Raw genomic sequence first — 26,901 nt, forward strand, 5'->3', positions numbered from 1 at the left:
ACAGTCTTGAATCTTTTTGAATAATTGGATTTTTAAAACCATTTCCAAATTCAACATTTGAAATTGAAATATATATCATTAATTTAAACACACCTCCATAACAATTGTCATGTTTTTTTAATAAACTTCGACTTATGTATAATGATGCTCCAACAGATCCTGATTTCAATATAACACCAGTAAAAGGTTTAAATTTTTTACACGTGCATAATTTTATACTTGACATTGATCTAAATTCACACAATGAATTATAAAGATATAATTCAATAATTATTGGATCATCCATTTCTTCTTCAATAACTTCAAGTATACATAATTTATTTTTTAATTCACTATCACTTTTCCATATACGTAAATGCCATTCATCATCAATCAAATTTATTCCACTTTTTAAAACAGGCAACATCAAAGTGTGTGGATAAAATGTTGAATCTGGATCATATAATTTTGGCAATGAATATGTATAAACAAAATTTCTAATTTTTTTATCATTTCCCCAAAATTCTTCTCTCATCATTTTTAAGTATTTTTAATTAATTTATCTAAAATTAGACGAATAAAATTTATTATTATTTAGTTTTTTATATTTATTGATAAATTTATGATTATTTTTACTCACCAGGTTTTATATTTTCAAGAATAAATCAACTATTTTTGTTGTTTGTCAATGACTGAATATATTTTTATTTTTTTTTTCAAAATATCGTCAGTTGTGTTAATAAATTTTGAATATATTATTATGATTATTACAGCCAGTGCTGATAGAAAAGAAAAATAATAATCAATGGAAAAACATCATAAACAAACTACTGTTGTTGAAAAATTTAAACAATGAAATATCAATTTTAATAATATTAATAATAAAATATAAAATAATATGTAAATAATATTTTTAAATATTTCTATTTCTTTTTTAATTTACTACAATAGTTAATAGTTTAAATTATCAAAAATAATGAATGGTTCAGCGCAATGGAATCCATCAGGTATGCAATACCTAGGCAGTTGTGTACACCATCAGAATGACATTGTGGTATCACTGATACCATACAATAAATAATGTCTGATGCTGTTCAATCAACAAATAAATTGTACAAATTAGTGAACAATATTTATCCTAAAAATAATATTAACAATGGCTCAAAAATATTTGATAATGAATTTTAAAAAATAGCATTTAATTGTTATCGTGAATTGTTGATTGAAAAAATAACACCAAAACGTTTTTCTTATTTTGAAAATAGAAATATTAAATTAGCTAAAATTGCGAAAATTTTTGAATCCATTGATTTGCCTGATGTTGCTAAATGGACAACAGTTTTTTGACCATTTAAAATATGAAAATTTACAGGTAAATATTTCATATAAATTAAAAGTTCATACAAAATTTGTTTTAATAATTTATTTTTTTTTTACAGATAGACTGTTGGTTATAATGATTATTTTAAGAAGCAAAACACATTTGTCGATTGATTAATTATATTTAATTTTGTCGAAAAAATATTATGTTCAATTCATGAATTTTTTAATATTTATATTTTTAAAAAAAATTTTTTTTCAGTTTTAATTTATTTTTCGTCTTCATCGTCGTCATCGTATTCTCCGAATTTTCCGAATCCTACCTCTGGATATACAATTGTTATTGGAATTTTAACACATACTATTTCAGTTGTTGTTGGTGTTTCTGCTTCACGGCGCTTATTTTCTTTACTTTCTTTATCATCTTTCACTAATCGCCAATAAACGTTAGCTTCTCCAATCTTAAACATAAATATATTGTAAATAATAATATACTTTTTATTGCATGATGAAAAGTTTACTCACTTGTTGCAATTGATCGTCTTCTGGTACTTTTGCGGAACCTTTGTATGTAAATTGAAGTCCTTGGTTCAATGGACATTTGACTCCAGAATTTTCATTTTCACAAATGTCTTCTTTTAACATAAAAGTTTTTTTTCCCAATACGTCTACTTCAACTTTTGCACATGCATTATTAATTGATGCATCTGTAACAGTCGTAATATATTTTTGTCATTTGAAATTGACTACTTTATTCAAATAAAAAACAAAAAAACAATACTTGTTGTAAAAGTTATGCTAATGTGTAAATTTTGTCCCATTTTCATTTCACATGGATATTCATCATTATCACAACCTTTCACTGAAACTTTGCTCCAAGCTCCAACTCCATTTTCAGCTGGAAAAAATTAATGAAACAATATATTTTTAAACTACATTATATGTTGTTAATTTATTAGCACAATTTTAAATATTTATATCAGTATTAATTTACAGTTGTTATTTTAGCAAATAAATTACTAAAAATATATTTTAATTGTTATCAATGTTATAGTTAATTAAATTTTTTTTTTTCTAAATAGTAGATTAAATTATTATTCAAATTATTATCCGAAACTTACAACAATCCCAAAAACGTGCATTTGTGACTGATCCAAAAATTAATAAAGATAAACAAATGAATACTATTCGTCTCATTTTTATAGTTTTTTTTTTTTTTTTTTCAATTCAAATAAAAGTTGGAACAATTATTAGATGTGTTCCATTTATTATACCCAAGCGACTTTTTTTTTTTTTTTAATACCAATTTTATCATAAAAATTTCAAGGACTTATTGTGAATTTTGCTTGTTATCTATAATTGTTCTGTTTTTTTTTTCAATTCAGTTTTTATTTTTAGCATAAAATTGGGCATTTAAAAAAAAAAAAAAATTGTTACATTGTATTTTGCATTTGTGTAAAAAATACACGTCGACTTTTTAATTACGAGGAAAAATATAAATAGATAAAAAAATATTTTCAGGTAAAAAATTACACTAGAAATTATTTTAATTAATTTTTTTTTTTTCATATAAAATAATATTTTTTAACCAGGGCTAAATTATAGTAAAATAAACTTTTTAAATTATTTTGTTTAATTTTTAATTTAAACATTTTTGCCTCTATAAATTAAATGGAAATTTTATTTTCAAAATTAATATTTAATCAATCAAATATCGATGATAATAATAATATTAATAAAATAGAAAATAATTATGAAATATGTGAATATTATTGTAAATATTGTTTTTATTTTTCAACAATGTTTTTTAATTTTATTTTGTTTAAAAAATATTATCCGAAAAATAAATGAAATATTTTCTGTTTTTTTAAATTTATTTATTTTTAATTAAGCCATTTTTTTTTTTCTACAAATAAATTATAAATATTGTGATATATATTTTATAAATTAAAATAATTTTATAAACTTGACAGGTGAAAATTATGCAAGAACATTACGTTATTTTAAGAAATGCTAGAACTTAATCAATTATCTACTGACAAATTTAAAAGTTCATTTGAACGTCTATTTGAATCATCAAAAATATTTGATAATGAATTTTTAAAAATAGCATTAAATTGTTATGGTGAATTGTGGATTGAAATAATAACACCAAAACGTTTTTCTTGTTTTGAAAATAGAAATATTAAATTAGCTAAAATTGCGAAAATTTTTGAATCCATTGATTTGCCTGATGTTGCTAAATGGACAACAGTTTTTTGACCATTTAAAATATGAAAATTTACAGGTAAATATAAAGTAAAATAAACATAAATTAAAAGTTCATACAAAATTTTTTTTCAACAATTTATTTTTATTTTTTTTACAAATAGACTGCTGAAAATAATGATTATTTTACAAAGTAAAATACATTTTTCAATTGATTAATTATATTTAATTTTGTAGAAGATATATTATGTTTAATATATATATAAACTTTTTAATATATTTATATTGTACTAAAAAACTTTTTTTTAGTTTTAATTTATTCTATGCCTGCTTCGTTTCCTTTGTCTGCTTCGTCTGCTTCATCTGCTTCGTCTGCTTCGTCTGATTCGTCTGATTCGTCTGATTCGTCCGATTCGTCTGATTCGTCTGATTGGTCTTTTTTCTTAAATATAATTTCTATTGGAATTTTAACACACACAATTTCAGTTGTTGGTGGTGTTTCTGCATCGCGACGCTTTTCTTTACTTTCTTCATCATTTCTCATCAATCGCCAATAAACATCAATTTCTTCAGTCTTAAAATTAAATATATTGTGAATAATACATATACTTAGTATTGTATGATAAAAAATTTAGTTACCATTTCTAAAAACTTGTCGTCTGGTACCATTGCGGAACCTTGATATGTAAATTGAAGACCTTGATCTAATGGACATTTGACTCCAGAATTTTCATTTTCACAAATTTTTTCTTTTTTCATAGGAATTATTTTTCCCCATGCCTGTCCTTCAATTTTTGCACATGCAATTTTGATCGATTCCTCTGTAACAGTAATATATTTTTATAATTTAAAATTAAATGCTATATATTTAAAAAAAAAAAAAAATAATACTTGTTGTAAAAGTTATGCTGACGTTGAAAGTTTGTCCTATTTTCATTTCACATTGATATTGCGTCTTATTACAACCTTCCACTGAAATTTCGCCCAATTCTCCAATTCCATCTGTACCTGGACAGTACAAAATAATTATGAAATTAATAAACTACGTTAAATTTTATTCAAATAAATCTAAAATATATTAATATATTATTAAACTTTTATTTTAATCGATAAGTATTATCACTCATTTACTACTGTCATTAATATTTAATTCATAGCAATAATTACATTTTTTAGATAAAAAAAGTTGTTGCTCACAAATTATATGTTGAAAATAAAAAAATATATATGCAAGATATTTTTTTAAAATGATTGTCAATAGCAATTTTATATCAATATTAATTTATAATTATTATTTTAACAAATAAATTACTGATATTTTAATTGTTATCAATGTTAGTTAATTTAATTTTTTTTTTTTTTCTAAACAATATTGAAATTCAATTATTATTCAAATTAAAATTTAAAACTTACTACAACTCGAAAAACGTGCGTTTGTGACTGATCCAAAAATCAATAAAGATAAACAAATATATAGAACTCGAATCATTTTTATTTATTTATTTTTTTTTTTCAATTCAAATGAAAGTTGAAATACATAATTATTTGTCATTGTTTGCACTATTTATATAGTTTTATTTTACCCAAGCAATTTCTTTGTTTTTTTTATATCAATTTTATCATAAAAAAATTGAAGGACTTATTGTGAATTTTACTTTTTATCTATAATTGTTTTGTATTTTCAACAAATATTATTCTTATCATGAAATTGGGCATTTAAAAAAAAAAAAAAAAAAATTGTTACATTGTATTTTTCATTCGTGTAAGAAAGTACACGTTGACTTTTTAATTACAAGGACAAATATAAATAGATAAAGAAATATTTTTCGGTAAAAAATTATACTAGAAAATATTTTAATTAATTTTTTTTTATATTAAAAAATTAAATTATATTAAAATGAACTTTTTAAATCTATCATTATTATTATTTTTTAAAAATTTTTTAATTTAAAAAATTTGTATTTTATGTAATAAATTAATAATCAAAAATTCATTTTTAAAATTAATATTTAAACAATCAAATATAGATGATAATAATAATATTAATAAAATAAAAAATAATTATAAAATATGTAAATATCATTTTTAAATAATTTTTTTTATTTTTCAACAATGTTTGTTAATTTTAATTTGTTAAAAAAATATTATTCAAACATCCATAAATACATACCGATAAATTTATTATTCCAAATTTTTCATAATTAAAATTTAAAAAAAATTATTTTATGTTTTTTTAAATTTATTTATTGTTAATTAAGTCATTTTTTTCTACAAATAAATTATAATTATTGTCATATATATTTTATAAATTAAAATAATTTTATAAACTTGATTGTTTTTTATTAATTTTTTTTTTAAATAAAATGTTAAACACACCTTACGAAATTAATTAAAAATTTTAATAATCGTAATTTTTTTTTTCGATTTATAAAAAACAAATATCCATGCAATTTTGTGGTAATCTATTGCTGTTAGTAATATTTCTAATCCAATCAACATAAGAAGACACACGAGTGTACACTGATGATATCTACAGAGAAAAAAAAATTCATAAAAACTTTGAAGAAATAAAAATCAAGTTAAAAAAAAATTAATAAATTAATTACTGGTGAAACACCACATGGTTTAAGACCCCATGAAACAATTCCAACTAATTTTGGTCCATACTGTGCATTTTTAACAAGTGGACCACCAGAATCTCCAATACATGGTGCAACAATTATCGAGCCCAACAAAGGTCCAGTACATATTTGAGTATGAAAAAGTTCCATATGAACCATAGCTTCATTCATTGAATCTCTGCATGTATTTAAATCAATTATTGGCACATAATATGTTTTCAATTCATTTGACATTGTTGATCTATCATCACGTGATACTGAGCCCCATCCTGATAGCCAATAAACATCAGCATCTGGTGTTTCATTTGACTTTGGCAGAGCAACAATTTTAACATAATTATTTATGATAAATGGTTCATTCAATTTTAATAGAGCAATGTCATGTTGTGCATAATATCTACATGAAAAAATATATGTATTATTTAAACAATTTGATAATAAATAATATGTTATATCAATATTTATACCCTGGATAATATTTGTGAATAACAACTGACACGACAATACGATTTTGTTGATGAATTTCTGTCTCATTTAAAAAATGCTTCCCAGCTAATACATGAATTTTAGATGTTGCTGAAAGTTTATAAACACAATAAGCCGCTGTTACTATCCAACTTTCATTGACAATTGAACCACCACAAAAATGTGATGATTTTATTTCTGATGGTACTCCCCAAATTGTTGAACGTGACAATGACACTTGATATGGAAATTGATGATTCTTGGCAGAAAATCCATTTATAATACGATTTTGACAAAATACTAAAAATTATTATTTATAATTATTATTTAATTTATTTATTTTTATAGTTTATTTTATTTACCTTGGTCTGGAAGAATAAAAATAACAGCAAGAATATAAGTGATAAACATTTCGAATTAAATTATAAAATGTTGTAGTTGTTTTGTACATTTGAAAAATATTTTCTTTATAATAATAAATGTTGAACATACAAGTTATGATGAAAAATAAACTCACGAGATTGTAGCAAACTGATTGTTCCAACAATTATAGCAACAATAGCTATCATGTATAGAAAATTCATAATGTAAATCATGAGTGGTATAAAATTACTATAGTATAAAAATTAATTATTGAATTCGTTTACGTTTAAAATGAATGTCGTAAAAAGAGAGCTCGTGGATTTTTTATCTTAATTGTATTACACCAGGTCACATTCGAGGTAAAATCAGAAAGAAAAAAAGAAAATACATATTGAATTAGTTAAACAATACAATGAAGTGTTTGTTTTAATAATGTATAATTTTATTAACGATGAATTGTGTTAAATTACAATCATTACACAAGTTTCATCCGAGAAAACGTTGTTCATATTTTTTATTTGATTAATAAATTATTCAGACCTCTTCATCATGACGATGAAGAATAAAGTATTGAGAATTATATTGCGTCGAATATTCGGTGAACATTTTTTTTCTAACAATCACGTCGAGAATTTGTTTTCTTTCTGATGATATTTCTTCTGCTTTTTTGATGAACTCAGCAGTGATTTTAGTACCATAAATGGAAATAGACATTATATTTGGTGAATTTTCAAGCACTTTCAAGTCATTTATTTTCCTTCATTTTACACAGGAATTCGAGTATTTTGGAATTGCTACCGATTTTTCGTATTTTTCCAAATTTTTTCTAAGTGAGCCAATTCCGGAGTAATCCGGAGCAATTCCGGAGAAATATTTCCACCAGGGCAGGCAATCATCATTAACAATTATTATATTTTTTTGCATTGGAATAATCATAATGTTGATCGTATATCTAAAATAAAAACAATCAATAAGTGTAAGTGGGGAAATAAGTGTAAAAATTTCCTCTCGTCGTTGATTTCGGAAGAATTTCTGTGCGGTAAAATTTTTTTTTCCACGCGTTTCTCCGCGTATTGTTATCGCGGAGAAATATTTCCGAACGTTTCTCCACCCAAGTCGATTCGGAGAAAATTCGTAAAAAATTTCTCCGCGTAAAAGACACAGATTTCTATAACTATGGATGAAAAAACTGGCCCTAAGCAAATAATAATGTAAAAAATAAATACCAACCTTCTCTAGGATTTTCCTGTGCTCCAGGTAAATTTATTGATGAGCTTGATTGATCCTTCGATGATTTATTATCAACCGCACTTGACCCTTTCTTTTCATTATCACAATTTAAATTTTGATAATCAGACATTTTATTTAATTATTGTTAAATTAAATGCATATATAAATTATAAAAATTTCACTTGTAAAATCACGTTGAATATTATTAAATTTTAAAAATAACAAATTAATTTGTTGGATAATGAATGAAAAAGTTATATAACTATATAAAATTTCAAAGACAAAATAGCTGTTGCACCTTCATTATCCGTTATCAAGTTGCTATCAAAAATTAATTTTTGTAAATGGAACATTGTATTGGCAATAGTGTATAAAGTATTATCTTTAACATAAATATTATAAAATCTTAGTTCTGTTGTGTTTCTTAACAATTCTGTTTCTCGAATAGAACGAAGGAAGGCTGTATAACAAGTATATCGAATATTTTTATTTTCTATTGGGTCAGCGGCATCGACAAGGATTATATTATTCCGATAAGTTCTAACGACTTTAAGGCTTTTAAGACATCAACCCACTGCAATAAATTATATATATTATAAAGATGTGGAAAATAAAAATGATGTAAATTTTTATTTCTTAATAGATATCAAGTTGAAACTTACATCAATAATTGCATTTGTAAGAAATTCGAGTATTTTGGAATTGCTACTGATTTTTCGTATTTTTCTAAATTTTTTCTAAGTGAGCCAATTCCGGAATAATCCGGAGCAATTCCTGGAGAAATTATTGCTTTGATGAACAACATTTATATTATTTATATAAAAATAAATAAATTAACCATGGTAGAAATATTTCTCCGACTTTCCTCCAACTTTTCTCAGCCATTTCTCCACCTTTTTACGAAAATGACCAATGACTTTCTCCAACCAAAAATTTACTCCAACTTTTTTCCAACTTTTTTCCGACTTTTCTCCAACTTTTTTCCGCCATTTCTCCAACCTGAAATGTACTCCAACTTTTTTCCAACCTTTCTTCAACCAAAAATTTACTCTAACTTTTTTCCAACTTCTTTCCAACTTTTCTCCAACCATGGGTCATTTTCGTAAAAAGTTGGAAAAAGGCAGAGAAAGTTGGAAAAAGTTGGAGAAATATTTCTACCAGGGAAATAATAATTATAAATAATAATTTTTAGTATTTTGTCAAAATTGTATCATAAATGGATTTTCTGCCAAGAATCATCAATTTCCATATCAAGTGTCATTGTCACGTTCAACAATTTGGGGAGTACCATAAATAATTATTTATTTTTTTTTTTAATATATATAGGAGATAATATGACTTTTGTATACTATTTGTTTTGTTATTTTTGTATACGGAAATTTTTGAATATTTATGATTATATTTTTGATTTTATTTTTACAAAATAATTATTTAAATTCAATTTTATTAATATTTAAATTTAAAATTTAAAACACGTGTAACTTTTACATGAAAAACAAATGAATAACGCGTGTTAATTTTTAGAAAAAAAATTGAAAAAATTAATTTTTTTTTCGGTAACGCTATTGGCACTTAATACGGGGGAATTTACGGAGACATTTATACAGGTTACGAGAAAATTTACGGTGAACATAGCCACCAATGTTCCGACTCCAGGTTGGACTCCCGTCTTTTATTTTAATCAACAACTTCTATCACTAATTTACTTTTGTCATTAATTTATAGCTATAATTACATTTAAAAAAAAAAAATTTTTGTTGCTTATAAATTATATGTTAAATATACAATATATTTTCAATATATCAATTTTATCATTAAAAAATTGAAGAACTTATTGTGAATTTTATTTGTTTTCTATAATTTCAACAATTATTATTTTAACAATTCAATAAAAATAAAAAAATTGTTACATTGTATTTTGTATTCGTGTAAAAAAAAACGTCAACTTTTTAATTACAATGAAAATTATAAATAAAGGGCAAAGACTGCGCTCTCAAGACACATCTATACCATTATCATCAGTAATTCATTAACATTGTAACTTTAACAGTTTTTCACCTCTATTTTCGATTCTTTTCTTTTGACTTTAGATAATACAATAAGATTTTCTTTTGTGTAATAATTAAATAAGTTTAACTTTAAACTCTACTTGTCTCAATTATAATTTACAAATAACTTTGGTCTTTCTAGCAACAGGAGGTGTAGAAAATTTAATCACCAAAAAATAAAAAAAAACCATAAAAATTTAGAGCACACAAATGTGAGCACCTTGAAATTATCTCACAAGAAAATACCAAATTTTTTTAAAGTAATAAAATTAAATTACTGATGCCTTGTCAATTTATCACATATAAATAAGTAAATTTAAAAGCTACAAAAATTCAAGAAATAATAATACAATAAAGCTGAAATAATAAAATACAAATGTAAGTAAAATTGCGAAAAAATTTAAATCCATTGAGTTGCCTGATGTTGATGAGTGGACAACAGTTTTTAAACCATTTAAAATATGGAAATTTACAGGTAAGTATTTCATATAAAAGCTCATTCAAAATTTGTTTTATAATTTATTTTGATTTTTTGCAGATAGACTGCTAGAAATAATATACTTATTTTTCGAAATAAAATACATTTGTCAATTGATTAATTATATTTAATTATGTTCAATATATATGAATTTTTCAATACTTATACTGTATTAAAAAATTTTTTTTAGTTTTAATTCATTAATTAATCTAGTTCATAAACTATTGTTCGAAATTGAATACACCCTATTTCAGTTTTCGCCTGTCGTGTTTTTACTCCGTAACCGTGATCCATTGTTTCATTCTTTTCTTCATCAGCTATCAATAATCGCCAATAAATATCAAGTTCATCTTGCTTAAAATTAAATAAATTGTAAATAATAATATACTTTTTATTGTATATGATAAAAAATTTACTTACCCATGACATAGATTTGTCGTCTGGTATCTTTGCAGAACCTTTGTATGTAAATTGAAGACCTTGATCTAATGGACATTTGATCCCAGAATTTTCATTTTCACAAATGTTTTCTGTTTTTATAAAAACCACAGGTCCAATATCTGGGACTCCATCAACTTTCGCATATGCATTTTCGATCAATGCATCTGTAACAGTAGTATATTTTTGTCATTTAAAATTGAATGCTATATATATTTAAACAAAAAAAACAAAAAAATAGTACTTGTTGTAAAAGTAATGCTGATGTTGAGAGTTTCTCCTACATCTATTTTACATGCACGTTTTTCGAGATTACAACCTTCTACTGAATAGTTTATTAAAGTTCCAACGAATTGTGAATGTAGAAAGTCTAAGATAATTATAAAATTAGTACACTACGTTAAATTTTATTCAAATAAATTATCAATAATAAATTTAAAATATATATAAATACATTATATTAAACTTTTATTTTAATCAATACTTATTATCACTCATTTACTTTTGTATAGCAAATTTAGATATTTATATCAATATTGATTTATAATTATTATTTCAACAAATAAATTTCTGAAAATATATTTAATTATTATTATTATTCAAATTAAAATTGAAAACTTACCACAACCCCAACGACTAGCGTTTGTGACTGATCCAAAAATCAATAAAGATAAACAAATAAATAGAATTTGACTCATTTTTATTTATTCATTTTTTCAATTCAAATAAAAATTGAAATAATTATTTGTCATTGTTTGCACTATTTATATAGTTTTATTATACCCAAGCAATTTTATTTTTTTTAATATCAATTTTATCATAAAAAAATTAAAGGACTTATTGTGAATTTTACTTGTTATCTATAATTGTTTTGTTTTTTCAACAATTATTATTTTTATCATGAAATTGAGTATTTTAAAAAAATTAAAAAAATTGTTATATTGTATTTTGCATTTGTGTAAAAAAATACACGTATTGACTTTTTAATTACAAGGACAAATATAAATTGATAAAAAATACTTTCCGGTAAAAAATTACACTAGAAAATATTTTAATTAATTTTTTATATTGTAAACATATTTTAACTACTCAAATTTTACATATATTTTAATTACATTTACATTTTTTCCTAAATTTATAAACAATATATACATGAATAAAAATAATTCAACAATAGTTATCACAATTATTCAATCTCACATAAAAAATCAACATCAATTTATCATTATGATGTCAATTATTTCATCTTTTTTCTATTAAATATATATTTTTTTCGAACCAAATAACTTTAAAAACAATATAATGAAAGAAAATTCATGACTTAAAATTATTTATGTATAGGGTTGAAATAATTTCGCGGTTGGTGTCTTTGGTGATGATGACACATTAGTTGGAATAAATTGTTGATTATTATTAACATTACTAGTAGCAAAATTATGAGTTGTTCTAAGATTAAGAGAATTTGGTCTTTTTGGTGGTGCTTGTGATGCAACAACTGGTGTTGCAACTGATGGCATAATTGTTGTATCAATATTTTGTGTATAATTTTGTGGATAATAAAAGTTATTAACACGAGAATAATAATCAGAATCACTTGATAATTCAGATTGATATGGACTAAATGTATTGGAATGAGGTGTTGTTGGTGATGAAATTGAGCTGGTGGGTGTAGATGGATAGCTAGTACCAGTAGGTGAATTAACACCAGGCCATTGTAATGGTGGTAAATTCATATAATGATAGCTGTTTGATGGTTGTTGATGATGTGGATAATGGAAAGGATTATATCCAAAATCTGGTGGACTAGTAACTGGATAATTTTGATGACAATGCATTTGTCCATATGGTGAATGTCTGTGATTATTATAAGCCATGTATGAAGGTATCATACTCGGAACAGGTGGCTGTTGATATGACGATGATAATGGTGACAATCCAGGTGCATTCATAAGTTGCATCATTCCTGGATTTGTCAGCATTGTCATTGGCCAACTCATAGATTGTCGTTTATCTTTCATTCGACGGTTTTGAAACCATACCTAGAATTAAAATAAAAATTTATAATTATAACATTTTTTTTTACTATTATTGATATTATTTTTTTAACTTGTATTTTTTTTTTTTTTATATAATATTGAATTAATTAATTACCTTTACAGTTGTCTCGGATAAATTGAGTTGATGACCAAGCTGTTGTCTTTTTGGACGACTCACAAAATTATCGAGATTGAATTCATTTTCCAGGATGCTTAATTGTTCACGAGAAAATGCAGTTCTACTTCGTCTACTATTACTTGGAGCCTTTCCTTGTGATGAATCTACTGTAAAAAAAAAATTGAAAAATATATATTTAATATTTTATTTTTATATATATTTATCGAATTAAATATTTATTATTATTATTATTATTATTATTATTTTTAATAAATATGATATAATTAATTTTATACTTTTAATTATTTTCAAATTAATTTTTTTTCAACCCTTTTCGTGTACAGAAATTTTGAAATATTAATAATTATATTTTTGATTTTTATTTTTAAAAAATTCATTAATTATTTAAATTTATTAATTAATCAATTTTATTGATATTTAAATTTAAAATTTAAAACACATGTTGCAACTTTCACATTAAAAAAAAATAGATAACACGTGTTAATTTTTTAGTAAAAATTTTTTTTTTCTAAAAATGAATACTTTAGCAAATTTAAAAATTTTTACATTAAAAAAAATTTTTTATAAAAAATTAATAATATTAAAAATAACTAACTTTTTTTAGGATTTTCCAGTGCTTTAGGTAAATTTATTGATGAGCTTGATTGATCCTTCAATGATTTATTATCCACCGCACTTGACCCTCTTTTTTCATTATCACAATTTAAATTTTGATAATCAGACATTTTATCTAATTATTTTTAAATTAAATGGATATATTAAATTATAAAAATTTCACTTGTATAATCACGTTTAATATTATTAAACTTTAAAAATATCAAATTAATTTTTTGGATAATAAATGAAAAAGTTATATAACTATAAAATTTCAATGATAAAATTCAGATAAAACGATCAGGTTGATAATCCGATTGCGAAGACCTGAGTGCACCTGAGTGGACCTGAGCTGCACATGCAAGTCCAGAAAGATCTAGCCAGTGTCTAGCTGTTGGCACTTGCAAATAATTTTTTAGTGGGGATACAGTCAGTTTTTTTTTGAAGCTTTCTATTGGCAGTTGGTACAAAACATAGACTAACTTTCGAAATGGGCAAAGACCGCACCCTCAAAACACATTTACCATTATATCATTACCATTGTAACTATAACAGGTTTCCACCCCTATTTTCGATTCTTTACTTTTGACTTTAGATAATACAATAAGTTCATCTTTTTTGTAATAATTAATTAATTTTATTCCCAGAAAACATGCGGAGAATATTATTTTTGATAATTTAAACATCAAGTCACATCAGCAATGACCAAAAAAATTACCCAAAAATTTATCTTAAATATAAAAAAAATCATGTGGTGTTTGTGTGGCTCTACTTGTCTCAATAGTTTACAAAAAACTTTGGTCTTTTTAGCAACAGGAGGTGTAGAAAATTCAATCATCAAACAATAAAAAAACCATAAAAATTTAGAGCACACAAATGTGTGCTCTAAATTTTTTAAGCTATTTGTCGTTTTTTTTTTTTTGTGTGTGTGGGTTTTTTTTTTTTCGTTCTATTATATTTGAAATGTTTTTACAAGACCACCACGAATCTTTTCTTTTCATGTGGTCTTCAAGGATATTCGATTCAGTATTTAACTTAAAAAAATTGCTCTGATTTTTACCACACTGTATTTTTCTTCTTCTTCTCATGAGTTTATTTTTTTATCTGCAAACTATTTTTTCTACCTTGAAATTATTGTACAAAAAACACAAAATTTCTCTAAAGTAATGAAATTAAATTACTGATAATTTGTCAATTTAACACAATGGGGAATATTAAAACAAAATAAGTAAATTTAAAAGCTACAAAAATTTAAGAAATAACAATACAATAAAGTTGAAATAATAAAATACAAATAATACAATCTTTTGGAAATTATTTATCTAAAGCCTAAGTGATTGACATTGACATTTTTTTTCGTTGCATCAAATTGAAAATACCGTTAGCCAATTCATTTATTTTCTACAACAATGGTCAAGAAAATAATGTACAAAATTTTTCCTTTTCCTTTTTTTTTTTTTGTATAAAATTTAATGCGTAACCATTACCTCCCAAGGTTCCATTAGATGTGTATATATTTTTTTTTTTTTTTTTTTTGAACCATGAAGCTCTTGAGCAAATATTTGTACAAAATACCCAATACAATTATCTCTCTCTCTGACATTGATGAACAGGCTTTAATATGTCTTTTATAACCGTGAAGTTTAGCTATAATATTTTCTTTCAATTTTCTTCCTGACAATTTAGTGAATATTGCGGAACGAAAAGCAGAATGGCATTGAAAGGACAAAGAAAGGGGAAAGCTGAAAAACAAGAAAAAAAAAAAAAAGGAGAATTGTGAAAACTGGTTAAAATACGTTACTGGAAAAAAAAAAAATAAATTAAATAATTAAAATTTATAAAATAATAATCATTTATTCTTGGAGAAAATAAATGACATTATAAATTCATCAATCAAAAATTAAATACTAATTCTTTTTTCGTCACACTTGAATTTTTATATTTTTGTGAAAATAAAAAATGGAAAATCATTGTGTTAACAAGATTAACCAACCTTTTTTTTATTGTCCTTTGAAATTTAAATAGATATAATGAATGCCATCACAGCTACCTATTTTTCTTGAAAACAGTCATCATTATCAACTCTCAATAATTCTAAGAGTAATCATACTAAAAAAGTAATTAATTATATGTAAAAAAAATAAAGATAATTTATCATTATTAATTGTTTTTTCATACACAAACCTGGTGTAAATATTTATCAAGGTTTTTTTTTCTAATTTCAAATGAATTTGTTTAAATATTTTCACCGGGAAATATTTTTTTTTTACACAGAGATTTATATTTTTTATAAAATAAATATTTATTAATTAATTTAGGAAAATTTAAATGAAAAATTTCTAAATATGTTTGTTTGTAAAAACGGAAAAATTAAATTTAATTAAATAAAATTTCTACATACTAATTTTATATGAATTTCTACATAGTAATTTTATATGAATTTCGTTGAATATTTATAGAAAAACTTTTTTTATTTCGATGCAAAAAAATAATTAGAAACAAAATTATTTATCAGAAAAAAAAGGATTGAATAATAAAAGAAAATTAATTTTTGCAATTTTATTTAAATGAAAATATAATATTGATAATACTTCCGTGTTTCGATTTGATTTTAGTGTATTTTGTGAGTCACAACGAGAGATTTGTCATCACATCCACATGATGTCTTTTAAAACATATTTTTTTTTTTTTTTTTCTGATTTTTCTTTTCAATCTTTTCTCCACTTTTCTGTAAGGAGCGATTAGAGGCATTATTAGTTTTAGAAAACATGAGATGGGCTTGGGAATTCCCAATTTTTTTTCATTGTAAAAAAAATAAGATAAATTGTTTTTATATTTTTTCAAAGAAATGAAACATTGTATAGATAATTTCGTGAAATTATTTTTACAATTAAATTATAAATTAAAGTAAGTATTAGAGAAAAAAAAAAAAAAAAAAAAATACATATACAACTATTAACTATGGGTGTGTGTGTCCGTTGAAAATTTACTTGTACTTTTTTTTGCGAGACCTTTTATTTGAAAATGAAAACTTTGTAAAATTTGGAAAGATACGCTTGATGTATTACATTCAAGCGGAACAAATAACTCATAAAAGCATCTTTTTCATGCTAAAAGTTTTTTGAAGGTTTGCTATTTGTATGGTATAATATCTTTTTAACAAAATAGATAATCCAAGGTTAAGATACTCATTCACTTAACAATGAATGTGACAACAGAAAAATTAGCACTGCAATTTTTTATTTTATCTTTCAACTAATGTTTTCGAGTGGAGGGTTTTTTATTCTTCTAAATTTCCACCAAGGCAATATTTTTATAATTAAATCTATCCATTAAAATTTGAGTAGAGAAAAAAATTCATACATCAATTTTATTTTTCAATCGAATCTCATTTTTAAAATCGTTATTACAAATAATTTTTAGTCTAAAAAATATACGTAAATTAATGAAGATAAATAATTAAACATTCTCTAATAAATAAGATACATTTTAATTTATAAACAACATATCTTTTCCTCTCTCTGAGTCATCACTAATCATATTACAATTTATAAAAAAAATGCCTATCAAAAAAGGTCAAAGTATTAAGACGTTCATCGTATTTGTTCGTTTCATTTGTGGATCATAGTTCGACTGATTTATATAACAGCTACACAACAAATTTACTTCACAACAAATTTATTTTTTAACGTGTATACATATGAAAAAAACAACATGTTACGTTTAAAAATTATTTGTATAATTTTAATAATAAAAATAACATTAGCAATTGAAAATAATGGACTAAATGAGTATTTTCAAAATTCCGAAAATAATTTGGTAAAATTAATTTTATTATTTTAAATATAATTATTGTTAATTTATATAGAAATTATTTACAGTTTCATTTGGATATATTACCAGAATACAAAATTGAACGTTTGGAATTTATGCTGGACAATGAAGACAGTGATGGCATTGAAGATAGCTCAAATGGAACAATCATTTATCGAATTCCATCAGGTCCAAAGTCACCAAAGGCTGAAGGAAAAAGACCAGCTTTAATTCAACATGGTATTTTATGTAACACTAATAATTGCACTGTTAATAAACCACAAATTGCAATAGGTAATATACAAAAATTAAATTCAAATTAATATACAAATCGCTTTATGATGAAAATAAAATTTTATATTTATTTTTTTTAGTTTATTTACTTGTTGATCAAGGCTACGACGTTTGGCTAGGCATAAGCAATAATTTTACAGCTGAAAATTTAATATCGTACTGTATAAAAAATAATATTATATAATTTTTAATTTAATCATTAATAAATATTATTAATTATTTTAATTTAGCAATGAAGAAATTGAAAAAAAAAAATTGGAAAAAATTGCCAAATGTATTTTATCATTTGTTAATCAATCTGAATTATTGGTTATGGGATATTTTAATGGAAGTGTACAATTTTTTGGAATAACTGAACAAATTGAGGAAATAAAAACTTCGAAATTTACCAAATGGATTGATGTTATTCCAGGTGTTAAAAGAGCCAGAAATTGGTACAATAAAATGCTACAAAAAGGACGTAATTATTTTTCAAGTGAGTGGTACAACTATCTCTATTTTTTTTCTATTAATAAATAATAATTTTCTATAGGAAATTATAAAAATGTTATTGCAAAATTTGACAAGCTGGGTGATAAGCTGGATTATGTTATTGATGATCAATCAATTCGCTATCTCAAGGTGAATTTTTTCAAATACATTAATCAAATTTTCGTAATTAAAAAGAAAATAATAATACATTTTGGTTGTTTTTTTTTTTTTATAGAATACAGTATTAAATTCATGGGGTTTTGTAGCCAAAATGATAATGCCAACATTAACAGTTCAGGATTTTTCTAAAATGATTAATCATCCTGATGTTTATCTTGACACTGTGAGTATGTTAAATTTATTCAACAAAATAATTTAATAGCTATTTTATTAACACAACTATAACAAAATAAATAGATTAATTTAATACTGAATTTGTTGTTTAAATTTTAGCCACAACTTTTGACAAAATATGGATATATTTCAGAGACCCATGAGGTCAAAACTGATGATGGATATTTATTATCAGTTCATCGAATAACAGGTGGCAAAAAATATCCACCGAAAATTGGTAAACCAGTTGTTTTTCTTCAGCATGGAATTTTAGCAAGTTCAGTTGTCTGGATTTTAACTGGACCCACCAAAGGCCTTGGTAATTTTTTTTTGTTTCCAGATACAAAATTTAAAAGGAAACAATAGTTATTATTTGAAAAAAAATTAATTATTTTAGCTTATATACTTGCTGATGAGGGATATGATGTTTGGATGGGAAATTCTCGGGGTAATTCATACTCTCGTGCTCACGAGACACTATCACCATCTGATAAAATGTTTTGGGATTTTTCATGGCATGAAATGGGAATTTATGATCTTCCAGCTGTTATTGATCATATTTTATCAATAACTGGTGAAAAAAAAATTAGCTACATTGGTCATTCACAGGGTACAACTTCATTTTTTGTTATGATGTCAGAAAAACCAGAGTACAATGATAAAATTTTAAAATTTGTTGCTTATGCACCACTTGCATTTGCTGCTCATATAAAAAGTCCAATTATAAATTTTTTTGCTAAAATATCAAAGCCTGTTTACGTAAGTTTATCTTGATTTTTTTAAATTCAATTTAAGCCTTGTTAAATTGATTAATTTAATTAAATTTTTATTTATTTTTTAAGCATGGATTGAGACTTTTAAAAATGAATGATTTCATGCCAACAAATGCATTGCTGACGAAAATTGGTCGATACTCATGTGAGGCTAAATCATTGTATCAAGTTATTTGTAGCAACACTTTATTCATGGTCACTGGATATGACACTGCACAAATTAATAAAGTAATTAAAATAAAATTTAATTTAAAATTTTTAATTTAATATATTGCTTTTATTTTTTTTTTTTTTTTTTAGACAGTTGTACCAATTATTCTAGGCCATCTACCTGCTGGAAGTTCCATCAAACAATTCTATCATTTTGGCCAAGGAATAAATTCAAGTGAGTCTACAGAAAAATAGATAAATTATATATTGTTTAAAATAAATTAATCTTGTTATTTTGTTTTGTTTTTTAAAAAGAAAAATTTCGTCAATTTGATTATATTCAACCTGATAAAAATCGTCAAGTTTATGGACAACCAGAACCACCTGAATATAATGTTACAAAAACAATTGTACCAGTTGCTTTGTTTTATGCTGAAAATGATCTTTTATCTGTCGTTGAAGATGTCGAAAATTTATCAAACAAATTATCAAATTTAGAAATGCAACATAAAATACCAATGGAAATGTTTAATCATATTGATTTTATGTTTGCTATTGATGCACCAGCCCTGGTCTATCAACCGACAATTGACTATCTCAAAAAACCTTTATAATTAAAAAATAATTTAATATAAATTTATTTTGTTATTAATAAGTAACTGTTAATTTAATTGAAGTAAATATTTTAATAGCATTATTATTTTTTGTATAATGTATTTTAAGGAAAAAAGATATTGTATTTGATTTTTTTTATGAGTCATTTTTATATTTTATGACTAATATTTTACAAACACAAAAGATCTAAGGTTTAAGCTTTTCCAAGGGTCTTAGACACGAAAAAAAAAAAAAAATCTAAGAAACTATTATGAACCGGCTAGAACGTTATGACTCTGTGGCAAACCCATGGCGGCCTCCTGCCTACTTTTTTATTTATTTTTTCAAGCCTCTTCTAAATATGAATTTTTTTTTTTTTTTTTTTTTTTCTCACTCAACATCTTCTATTGTTAAATAAGATAAACCTTGAAAATAGACATTTTTTTTTTTTTTTTTTTTGCTATGGTTGCATCTTTTTTCATGTTGTAATTTGGATTTAACGTTTATAATTTTCAACACTCAACTATGACTAATAGTCTAGTAGAAAAAAAAAAAAAAATGTTTGTATTGTTGAAAAAAAATTAAAGAAAAAATATTTTAAACAATTTTAAATTTTTATTTATTAAATTTCTATATTTTTACGACGTTAGAAAATTATTTTTCTGTTAATTTTAAATATTTTTCTATTAAATTTCGAAATTTTTACGTTAGAAAATTATTTTTCTTATAATTTTACATTTTTTCTATTAAATTTCTATATTTTTACAACGTTAGAAAATTTTTTTTCGCTGAGATCACCAGTTTAGGATTATTTAATTCTAAGAACTTATGGATGAATGAAAAAATTCATAAAGGCACTAGGGGGTGTATGTTGAAACGAGAAAATTCCAGACACATAAAGCATGCAAAAGCATGTTCAGTTTCAGTCGTAGTCTGGAAGCTGCATCTACAACACACATTTTACTTCGAACAAAAAATTATATTCAACAAATTATCTACAACATTTTTTAGTTATTTTGTTTAATAAAAATCATTAAAATGAAACTTTTAACAGTAATACTATTATTTATAAATTTATTAGTTATTGTAAAATCACAAACTCACAAAGGATGCTTTAGTATTGTTGAATTTGATGGCGACAAAAACTTAACTACACCACAAATTTTTATAAATGTTAAAAATATTTCTAAATATGGAGGTGTTAATCTTCGAGTTTCAATATCCATTCCACCATATGTATCAATAAAAGTGAGTAAATTTATTAAATATTAATATCATTTAATTAATAATTAATAATTTTTTTTTTTTTTAATCATTTAGAATTATGAAGATGCTATAAGCGTAGTTAATCAAACTGAAAATCAACTTGAATCATCCAACAATTCAATGTCTATAAAATGGAAATTTATATTTCCCGAAGACATACGTACAGAACTGTTAGAAATTGCTGTAAATGAAGAAGTTTATGAATGTAGAGATACAGAAGGTAATTTTAAAATTAAAAAAAAAATAATAATAATTAAATAATTAAAAAAAAAATTATTTTTTAAAATAGATTACCCGAGAATTCTTAATTATCAATATTACTTACCACTTGAAAAAAATCCACGAGACACAGTGGTTAATGAAGTTTGTAGTAAACCAAAAGATATTGGAAATATAAAAAATTTCAGCACCACATCAGATCCAAGCCAGTGGCCTTGGTTGGCATTAATATTTTCAAGAACAAATGATACAAGAACACATGTTTGTTCAGGTAGTTTTATCACAAATCGTCATGTATTAACAAGTAAGTATATTAAATAATTGTTAATTAATATCTTTATATTATTGTTATTAATTTATAATTATTATTTTACAGCTGCTAGTTGTGTTTTATCAAATAATGGCCTTGAAATTGGCTATAAAATAACTGAACTTGTTGAAACAGATTATGATAATACTACTGCAGTTTATTATAAACTAAAAAATTTAAGAATTCATCCTCATTATGGAAGCAATTTAGAAGCTAATATTGCTATTTTAGAAATAACTGATGACGATATTGAGACAAGAAATATTGACCAAGTGTGTATTTGGTCATTGCCTGAAGCTGGTGAACTTTATATGACTGACTGGAATGAAGAAAAACAATTTCAACAATTAAAATTTGTTATTAATAAAACGGTAAATATAATTATTAAAAATTTATCAATATTTTAATTATTATTGAGTTAATATTTACCTGTTTTTTTTTTCTTTTTTTTTAAGGTTGATTGTTTAGATATGTATCCAAATGTTCTGGCAAATGACAACAGTCCATTTCTAAGTGAAGATGATATATTTTGTGCTACTGTAATTGATAAAAATACAAGTTATTATAATTATTTTTCAAAAGAAGGAAATGGTTTAGTTGCTTATGATTCAGATAATGATGAATATTATCTTCGAGGTATGCTCACCTCATTTTTTGATGTTTATTCTGCTGATGGATTTTTCATTAATCTTGAAGAATATTATACATGGATTAAACATGCCACTGAAACAATGTATTGAAATTTTTTTTTTAAATTTTTGTATTAATTTATAGTTTTAAATATTAATAATTGAATAAATAATATTTTAAGATATTAAATTGTATTTTTTTTATGATTTTTAAATTAACAAGTATAAAAAAAAACAACAAATTTTATTAAATAATATTTATAATTTTAATTTAATTAATTATCTTTTTTTTTTTGTGTATTTTTTGATTATCAATTTGAATAAATACATGATTAAATTAAATAACTATTTAAATGAAAAATGTATTTTTTTTTAAATTATTTTTTCTAATAAAAAATATGTCTATTTTATTTGAAAAAACATTTTTATTTTATCTCTCTTTTTGTCTCTTTTTTTTATTCTCTCTCTCTCTCTCTCTATTCACAACGCTCTCAAGTCTCAACCGTCATTTTTTTTTCTCTTGTTTCAGTTGGTTTCGGTCGTTCCTGCTGTTGATATTATTATTATTATTTCATTGTGACAAATTAACAAATGTCTTATGGTCGTCTCTCGCACGTCTCTAATTTTGTTAAATAATTAATAATAAATATATTAATTAATTTATTAACTGATATTTATTTATTTGATAAAAAAAAAAAAAAGAATCGCCATGCATTATTGCGTAGTTAAATGTGAGGATGGTTCAAATGCAATTGTGTCAATGGTGACGATAAAAAAAGAAGGTATGTTTGACGTCAAAGACAAAAGGACACTTTTAATTTTAATATATTTTTTAATTTAATTTATTATTTAATGATGCCATTAAATAATAGTATTATTATGTTCATAAAAATTATTTTTTTATAAATATTATTTTTACAGTTATGGAAAATGAGGGTGATTCAATACCAGGACCTTCACAAGCTGGTCCATCAGTTGTAACTTTTGTTGACAATAATTCTACAAATATGATTAAAATAAAAGATGAACCAGTTGATACTGATCAGCCAAGTACCAGTGGTACACAACAGACTGTTAAAAAAACACTACCAACTTTCACACGTATTTTACTTAATCCTGATGGATCAATCAAAAATACAATTGAATCATACAACAAAGAAATGGAAAAAACTATTAAACAAGAACCATTATTAAAACATTCGCTGGATCCATCAACTTTTATTGTTAATAAAAAAATAAAACCAATAATTAAACTTGAAGAAGTAAAGCTAACATGGGAACAAATGACTCTCAATGAATATGACAATTGTAAAACACTTGAATCACGTGAATCATTTCGTGAAAATACAATTGAACAAATGGAAAAATTAAATAAATATATACCTCATTTAAAATTACCAGGTAAATTTTTTATAAAATACGAACAAGCATCACCATATCATGTTTTTTTATCAACTATTGAAAGTGTCCAAGCAACATGGAATCAACAACATTCAATAACATTTCCAGAAATATTAGATAAAAGTATTGGTGTTATTGAAAAAACTCTTATAATAAATGATCAAGTTGATTTTACCTGGTTGAGATTTCAGTATTTATTTTCATGTCAAAAAACAGATAGTTTAATAATTTATGGTCAGCGAATGGACACTGGTCCATTGCCAGATAACATTGAGACTCATCAGTACCAACAACACTCAAAAATAATGGTAATAAAATATGAAAATGGTGCAAGGATTGTCATTTCAACAGCCAATCTCTTCAGCAATGACTGGAACATAAGAACACAAGGTGTATGGATATCACCACATTTGCCATATCTTGAAAAAACATCAAAACGTACACAAGGTGAATCACCAACTAATTTTAAACAAGATTTTATAAATTATATGAAAAAATATTCAATTGATAAACTTCATGAATGGATTGAAATTATTTGGCGTCTTGATTTTTCATCAGTTAAAGTATTCTTTGTTGGATCAGCACCTGGTAATTATTCCTATGATTCAAATGAAATAAGTAAATGGGGAATCAAAAAGTTGGGTAATGTATTATCAAATAATACTAATGTTTTACCTGATGATGAAAATTGGCCAGTTGTTATTCAATGTACAAGCATTGGTGGATTGGGTACACAAACAAGTGGCTGGTTAAAAAATGAAATATTGCCTGTCTTAATGACAAACACAAACAGAAAATACAGTTCACCGTGTAATTTTAAAATTATTTATCCAACAACAACTCAATATGCAAATTCATTTGATAAAAATATTAGAAGTTTATGTCTTCATTATTATGCAAACTTACATGCTAAACAAAAATGGGTTGTTAAACATTTACATCAATGGAAAAGTAGTACGAAAAGTAGAGATGTTACTCTACCACATACAAAATTTTATACAAGAATTTCATTGGATTATAAAAAAGTACCATGGGTTTTATTGACAAGTGCTAATCTCAGTAAATCAGCATGGGGATCTCATAACAATAACAGCAGTTGGAACAATAGATGGAGCAATAAATGGAAGAGTTACTCTGATAGTGAAGAAGAAGAAGAAGACACATGGGAAATTAAAGCTTTTGAAGCTGGTGTTGCATTTTTTCCAAAGCAATTGGTAATTTATTATTAATTATTATTAATTTTATGGTAATTTGTTTATTTGTTAATTTTAAATTTCATTTTTACAGACTGGTGGACAAACATTTCCAATTCAAAGTCCAGATCCAGATGGTACACCACCATTTCCATTGCCTTTTGACGTACCTTTGACTCCTTATCAAAAAGAAGATCAACCATTTTTGATATAAAAAAAATAATAATTAACTCTGGTAGTTTAATTATTTTATTCATGTATGTTGTTGTTGTTTAAAAAACATTTCATTTATATTTTCAAAATAATTTTATATGAAAAAAATTAATTTCATAAGAAAAACATAAAATTGGTTTGACATTTGGCTTGATTGTTTTTTTTTTAAATATAGAATTATTTAATAATTTTCTATTGTGTTTAAAAGTTGATAAAATATTAAAGAAATATTTTTCTAAAATTTCAATTTTCATGTATGAGTATGTTGTTGTTTAAAAAACATTTCATTAATGTTTTCAAAATAATTTTATATGAAAAAAATTGATTTCATAAGAAAAACAAAAATTGGTTTAACATTTGGTTTGATTTTTCTTTTAAAATATTGGTTTATTTAATAATTTTTTTTATTATTCTATTGTGTTTAAAGTTGATCAAATATTGAAGAAATATTTTGCCAAAATTTCGATTTTCATAAATTAAAATAAAGTTTTGATAAATAATATTTTGTTTGTCGTTTATTATTTATATAATATAAATTATATTTGATATATTATCAATTGGTAATTATTTATTTATTGTTTATTTAGTTTTAAAAATGATTTAATAAATTTGATGTATAATTATTAATTATTAATTACTACAATAGAAATACTAAAAGGAAAAATAATCAGTAAAATTTGAGGGATATAAAAATTATATTGACTAATTGATTTGTTAATTTTTATTGCTATTATTAAATATTATGTAATTGAAAAAATGGCAAAAAATATGTTTTCGATCTTGCCAGGAGTCGAACCTGGAATCTTCTGATCCGTAGTCAGACGCGTTATCCATTGCGCCACAAGACCGGCAGTTATTTACACGTAAATCATATGACAGTCTTAAAAATAATGTCATTTTGCAACAAATATTAATTGTTAAAATTGTTTATTTTTACAAAAAAAAAATATTTTCAACAATACAAATGGTAATTGAGTATTCATATTGTAAAAATGTAATAATTTTTACAAAAAAAAACATTGTTTAAACATTTTTAAAGATATTTGGAGAAAAAAAATTTAGTTTTACTGTAAACATGTTGAAATTGACATTGTTTATTCACAGTTTATTTTTACAAAAAAAAAAAAAATTATTTTTATCAATACAAATGGTAATTGAGTATTAACATTGTAAAAATGTAATAATTTTTACAAAAAAAAACATTATTTGACCATTTATAAGGATATTTTAAGAAAAAAAAATTTAATTTTACAGTAAACATGTTGAAATTGACATTTACAAAAAAAAAAAAAAATTATTTTTAACAATATAAGTGGTAAGAGA

General features: G+C 23.6%; 7 protein-coding genes and 1 non-coding gene across 8 annotated transcripts; 3 read left to right on the forward strand and 5 right to left on the reverse strand.

Moving 5' to 3' along the window:
* Window positions 1–1,568: 1,568 nt before the first annotated feature.
* On the reverse strand, window positions 1,569–2,496 carry LOC122851095 (NPC intracellular cholesterol transporter 2-like). Its single transcript, XM_044150142.1, has 4 exons — window positions 2,421–2,496; window positions 2,081–2,197; window positions 1,825–2,006; window positions 1,569–1,760 (listed from the first exon to the last, which is right to left on the reverse strand). Exons 1-4 carry the CDS (start codon window positions 2,494–2,496, stop codon window positions 1,569–1,571), a joined length of 567 nt encoding a protein of 188 aa, XP_044006077.1.
* A 1,135-nt stretch (window positions 2,497–3,631) lies between these two features.
* Window positions 3,632–5,046, reverse strand: LOC122853202. Its single transcript, XM_044153521.1, has 4 exons — window positions 4,921–5,046; window positions 4,399–4,515; window positions 4,147–4,328; window positions 3,632–4,081 (listed from the first exon to the last, which is right to left on the reverse strand). The coding sequence occupies exons 1-4, from the start codon at window positions 4,994–4,996 to the stop codon at window positions 3,824–3,826; spliced, it is 633 nt and encodes a 210-aa protein (XP_044009456.1). The 5' UTR covers window positions 4,997–5,046; the 3' UTR covers window positions 3,632–3,823.
* Window positions 5,047–5,932: 886 nt separating this feature from the next.
* Window positions 5,933–7,153, reverse strand: LOC122851096 (coagulation factor IX-like). The gene is made up of 4 exons (XM_044150143.1): window positions 6,956–7,153; window positions 6,596–6,893; window positions 6,114–6,525; window positions 5,933–6,037 (listed from the first exon to the last, which is right to left on the reverse strand). The coding sequence occupies exons 1-4, from the start codon at window positions 7,002–7,004 to the stop codon at window positions 5,933–5,935; spliced, it is 864 nt and encodes a 287-aa protein (XP_044006078.1). The 5' UTR covers window positions 7,005–7,153.
* A 5,328-nt stretch (window positions 7,154–12,481) lies between these two features.
* Window positions 12,482–15,007, reverse strand: LOC122851097 (homeobox protein vab-7-like). Its single transcript, XM_044150144.1, has 3 exons — window positions 14,980–15,007; window positions 13,302–13,471; window positions 12,482–13,189 (listed from the first exon to the last, which is right to left on the reverse strand). Exons 1-3 carry the CDS (start codon window positions 15,005–15,007, stop codon window positions 12,482–12,484), a joined length of 906 nt encoding a protein of 301 aa, XP_044006079.1.
* A 2,537-nt stretch (window positions 15,008–17,544) lies between these two features.
* LOC122853203 (lipase 3-like) lies at window positions 17,545–20,635 on the forward strand. Its single transcript, XM_044153522.1, has 11 exons — window positions 17,545–17,738; window positions 17,801–18,026; window positions 18,107–18,182; window positions 18,257–18,501; window positions 18,559–18,647; window positions 18,733–18,840; window positions 18,951–19,149; window positions 19,228–19,589; window positions 19,673–19,831; window positions 19,904–19,988; window positions 20,069–20,635. Exons 1-11 carry the CDS (start codon window positions 17,634–17,636, stop codon window positions 20,365–20,367), a joined length of 1,953 nt encoding a protein of 650 aa, XP_044009457.1. The 5' UTR covers window positions 17,545–17,633; the 3' UTR covers window positions 20,368–20,635.
* A 772-nt stretch (window positions 20,636–21,407) lies between these two features.
* Window positions 21,408–22,882, forward strand: LOC122851098 (prostasin-like). Its single transcript, XM_044150146.1, has 5 exons — window positions 21,408–21,595; window positions 21,668–21,833; window positions 21,903–22,136; window positions 22,209–22,513; window positions 22,598–22,882. Exons 2-5 carry the CDS (start codon window positions 21,734–21,736, stop codon window positions 22,880–22,882), a joined length of 924 nt encoding a protein of 307 aa, XP_044006081.1. The 5' UTR covers window positions 21,408–21,595; window positions 21,668–21,733.
* Window positions 22,883–23,271: 389 nt separating this feature from the next.
* On the forward strand, window positions 23,272–26,077 carry LOC122853204 (probable tyrosyl-DNA phosphodiesterase). Its single transcript, XM_044153523.1, has 3 exons — window positions 23,272–23,553; window positions 23,693–25,386; window positions 25,460–26,077. The coding sequence occupies exons 1-3, from the start codon at window positions 23,481–23,483 to the stop codon at window positions 25,577–25,579; spliced, it is 1,887 nt and encodes a 628-aa protein (XP_044009458.1). The 5' UTR covers window positions 23,272–23,480; the 3' UTR covers window positions 25,580–26,077.
* A 276-nt stretch (window positions 26,078–26,353) lies between these two features.
* On the reverse strand, window positions 26,354–26,426 carry Trnar-acg. Its single transcript has one exon. It is a non-coding gene; the product is annotated as a tRNA-Arg (tRNA).
* Window positions 26,427–26,901: the final 475 nt, after the last annotated feature.

Source organism: Aphidius gifuensis, linkage group LG3, assembly GCF_014905175.1.
Source record: "Aphidius gifuensis isolate YNYX2018 linkage group LG3, ASM1490517v1, whole genome shotgun sequence".
NCBI lineage: Eukaryota > Metazoa > Arthropoda > Insecta > Hymenoptera > Braconidae > Aphidius > Aphidius gifuensis.

Excerpts from the sequence above, each read along its gene's own strand:
- LOC122853203 (XM_044153522.1), top strand. The coding sequence starts at position 17,634 with ATGTTACGTTTAAAAATTATTTGTATAATTTTAATAATAAAAATAACA. Across the intron at positions 18,027-18,106 it reads TAAACCACAAATTGCAATAG|TTTATTTACTTGTTGATCAA; the intron begins GTAATATACAAA and ends TATTTTTTTTAG. Across the intron at positions 19,832-19,903 it reads ACACTGCACAAATTAATAAA|ACAGTTGTACCAATTATTCT; the intron begins GTAATTAAAATA and ends TTTTTTTTTTAG.
- LOC122853202 (XM_044153521.1), bottom strand. The coding sequence starts at position 4,996 with ATGATTCGAGTTCTATATATTTGTTTATCTTTATTGATTTTTGGATCA. Across the intron at positions 4,329-4,398 it reads CAGCATAACTTTTACAACAA|AGGAATCGATCAAAATTGCA; the intron begins GTATTATTTTTT and ends TTACTGTTACAG. Across the intron at positions 4,082-4,146 it reads ACGACAAGTTTTTAGAAATG|ACTGAAGAAATTGATGTTTA; the intron begins GTAACTAAATTT and ends TTTAATTTTAAG.
- LOC122853204 (XM_044153523.1), top strand. The coding sequence starts at position 23,481 with ATGCATTATTGCGTAGTTAAATGTGAGGATGGTTCAAATGCAATTGTG. Across the intron at positions 23,554-23,692 it reads GGTGACGATAAAAAAAGAAG|TTATGGAAAATGAGGGTGAT; the intron begins GTATGTTTGACG and ends TTATTTTTACAG. Across the intron at positions 25,387-25,459 it reads CATTTTTTCCAAAGCAATTG|ACTGGTGGACAAACATTTCC; the intron begins GTAATTTATTAT and ends TCATTTTTACAG.
- LOC122851095 (XM_044150142.1), bottom strand. The coding sequence starts at position 2,496 with ATGAGACGAATAGTATTCATTTGTTTATCTTTATTAATTTTTGGATCA. Across the intron at positions 2,007-2,080 it reads TAGCATAACTTTTACAACAA|ATGCATCAATTAATAATGCA; the intron begins GTATTGTTTTTT and ends CGACTGTTACAG. Across the intron at positions 1,761-1,824 it reads AAGACGATCAATTGCAACAA|ATTGGAGAAGCTAACGTTTA; the intron begins GTGAGTAAACTT and ends TTTATGTTTAAG.
- LOC122851097 (XM_044150144.1), bottom strand. The coding sequence starts at position 15,007 with ATGAGAAGAAGAAGAAAAATACAGTGTG. Across the intron at positions 13,472-14,979 it reads AAGAAGAAAAATACAGTGTG|TAGATTCATCACAAGGAAAG; the intron begins GTAAAAATCAGA and ends TTTTTTTTACAG. Across the intron at positions 13,190-13,301 it reads TATCCGAGACAACTGTAAAG|GTATGGTTTCAAAACCGTCG; the intron begins GTAATTAATTAA and ends TTTTAATTCTAG.
- LOC122851096 (XM_044150143.1), bottom strand. The coding sequence starts at position 7,004 with ATGTTTATCACTTATATTCTTGCTGTTATTTTTATTCTTCCAGACCAA. Across the intron at positions 6,894-6,955 it reads TTTTATTCTTCCAGACCAAG|TATTTTGTCAAAATCGTATT; the intron begins GTAAATAAAATA and ends AATAATTTTTAG. Across the intron at positions 6,038-6,113 it reads AACCATGTGGTGTTTCACCA|ATATCATCAGTGTACACTCG; the intron begins GTAATTAATTTA and ends TTTTCTCTGTAG.
- LOC122851098 (XM_044150146.1), top strand. The coding sequence starts at position 21,734 with ATGTCTATAAAATGGAAATTTATATTTCCCGAAGACATACGTACAGAA. Across the intron at positions 21,834-21,902 it reads TGAATGTAGAGATACAGAAG|ATTACCCGAGAATTCTTAAT; the intron begins GTAATTTTAAAA and ends TTTTTAAAATAG. Across the intron at positions 22,137-22,208 it reads AAATCGTCATGTATTAACAA|CTGCTAGTTGTGTTTTATCA; the intron begins GTAAGTATATTA and ends ATTATTTTACAG.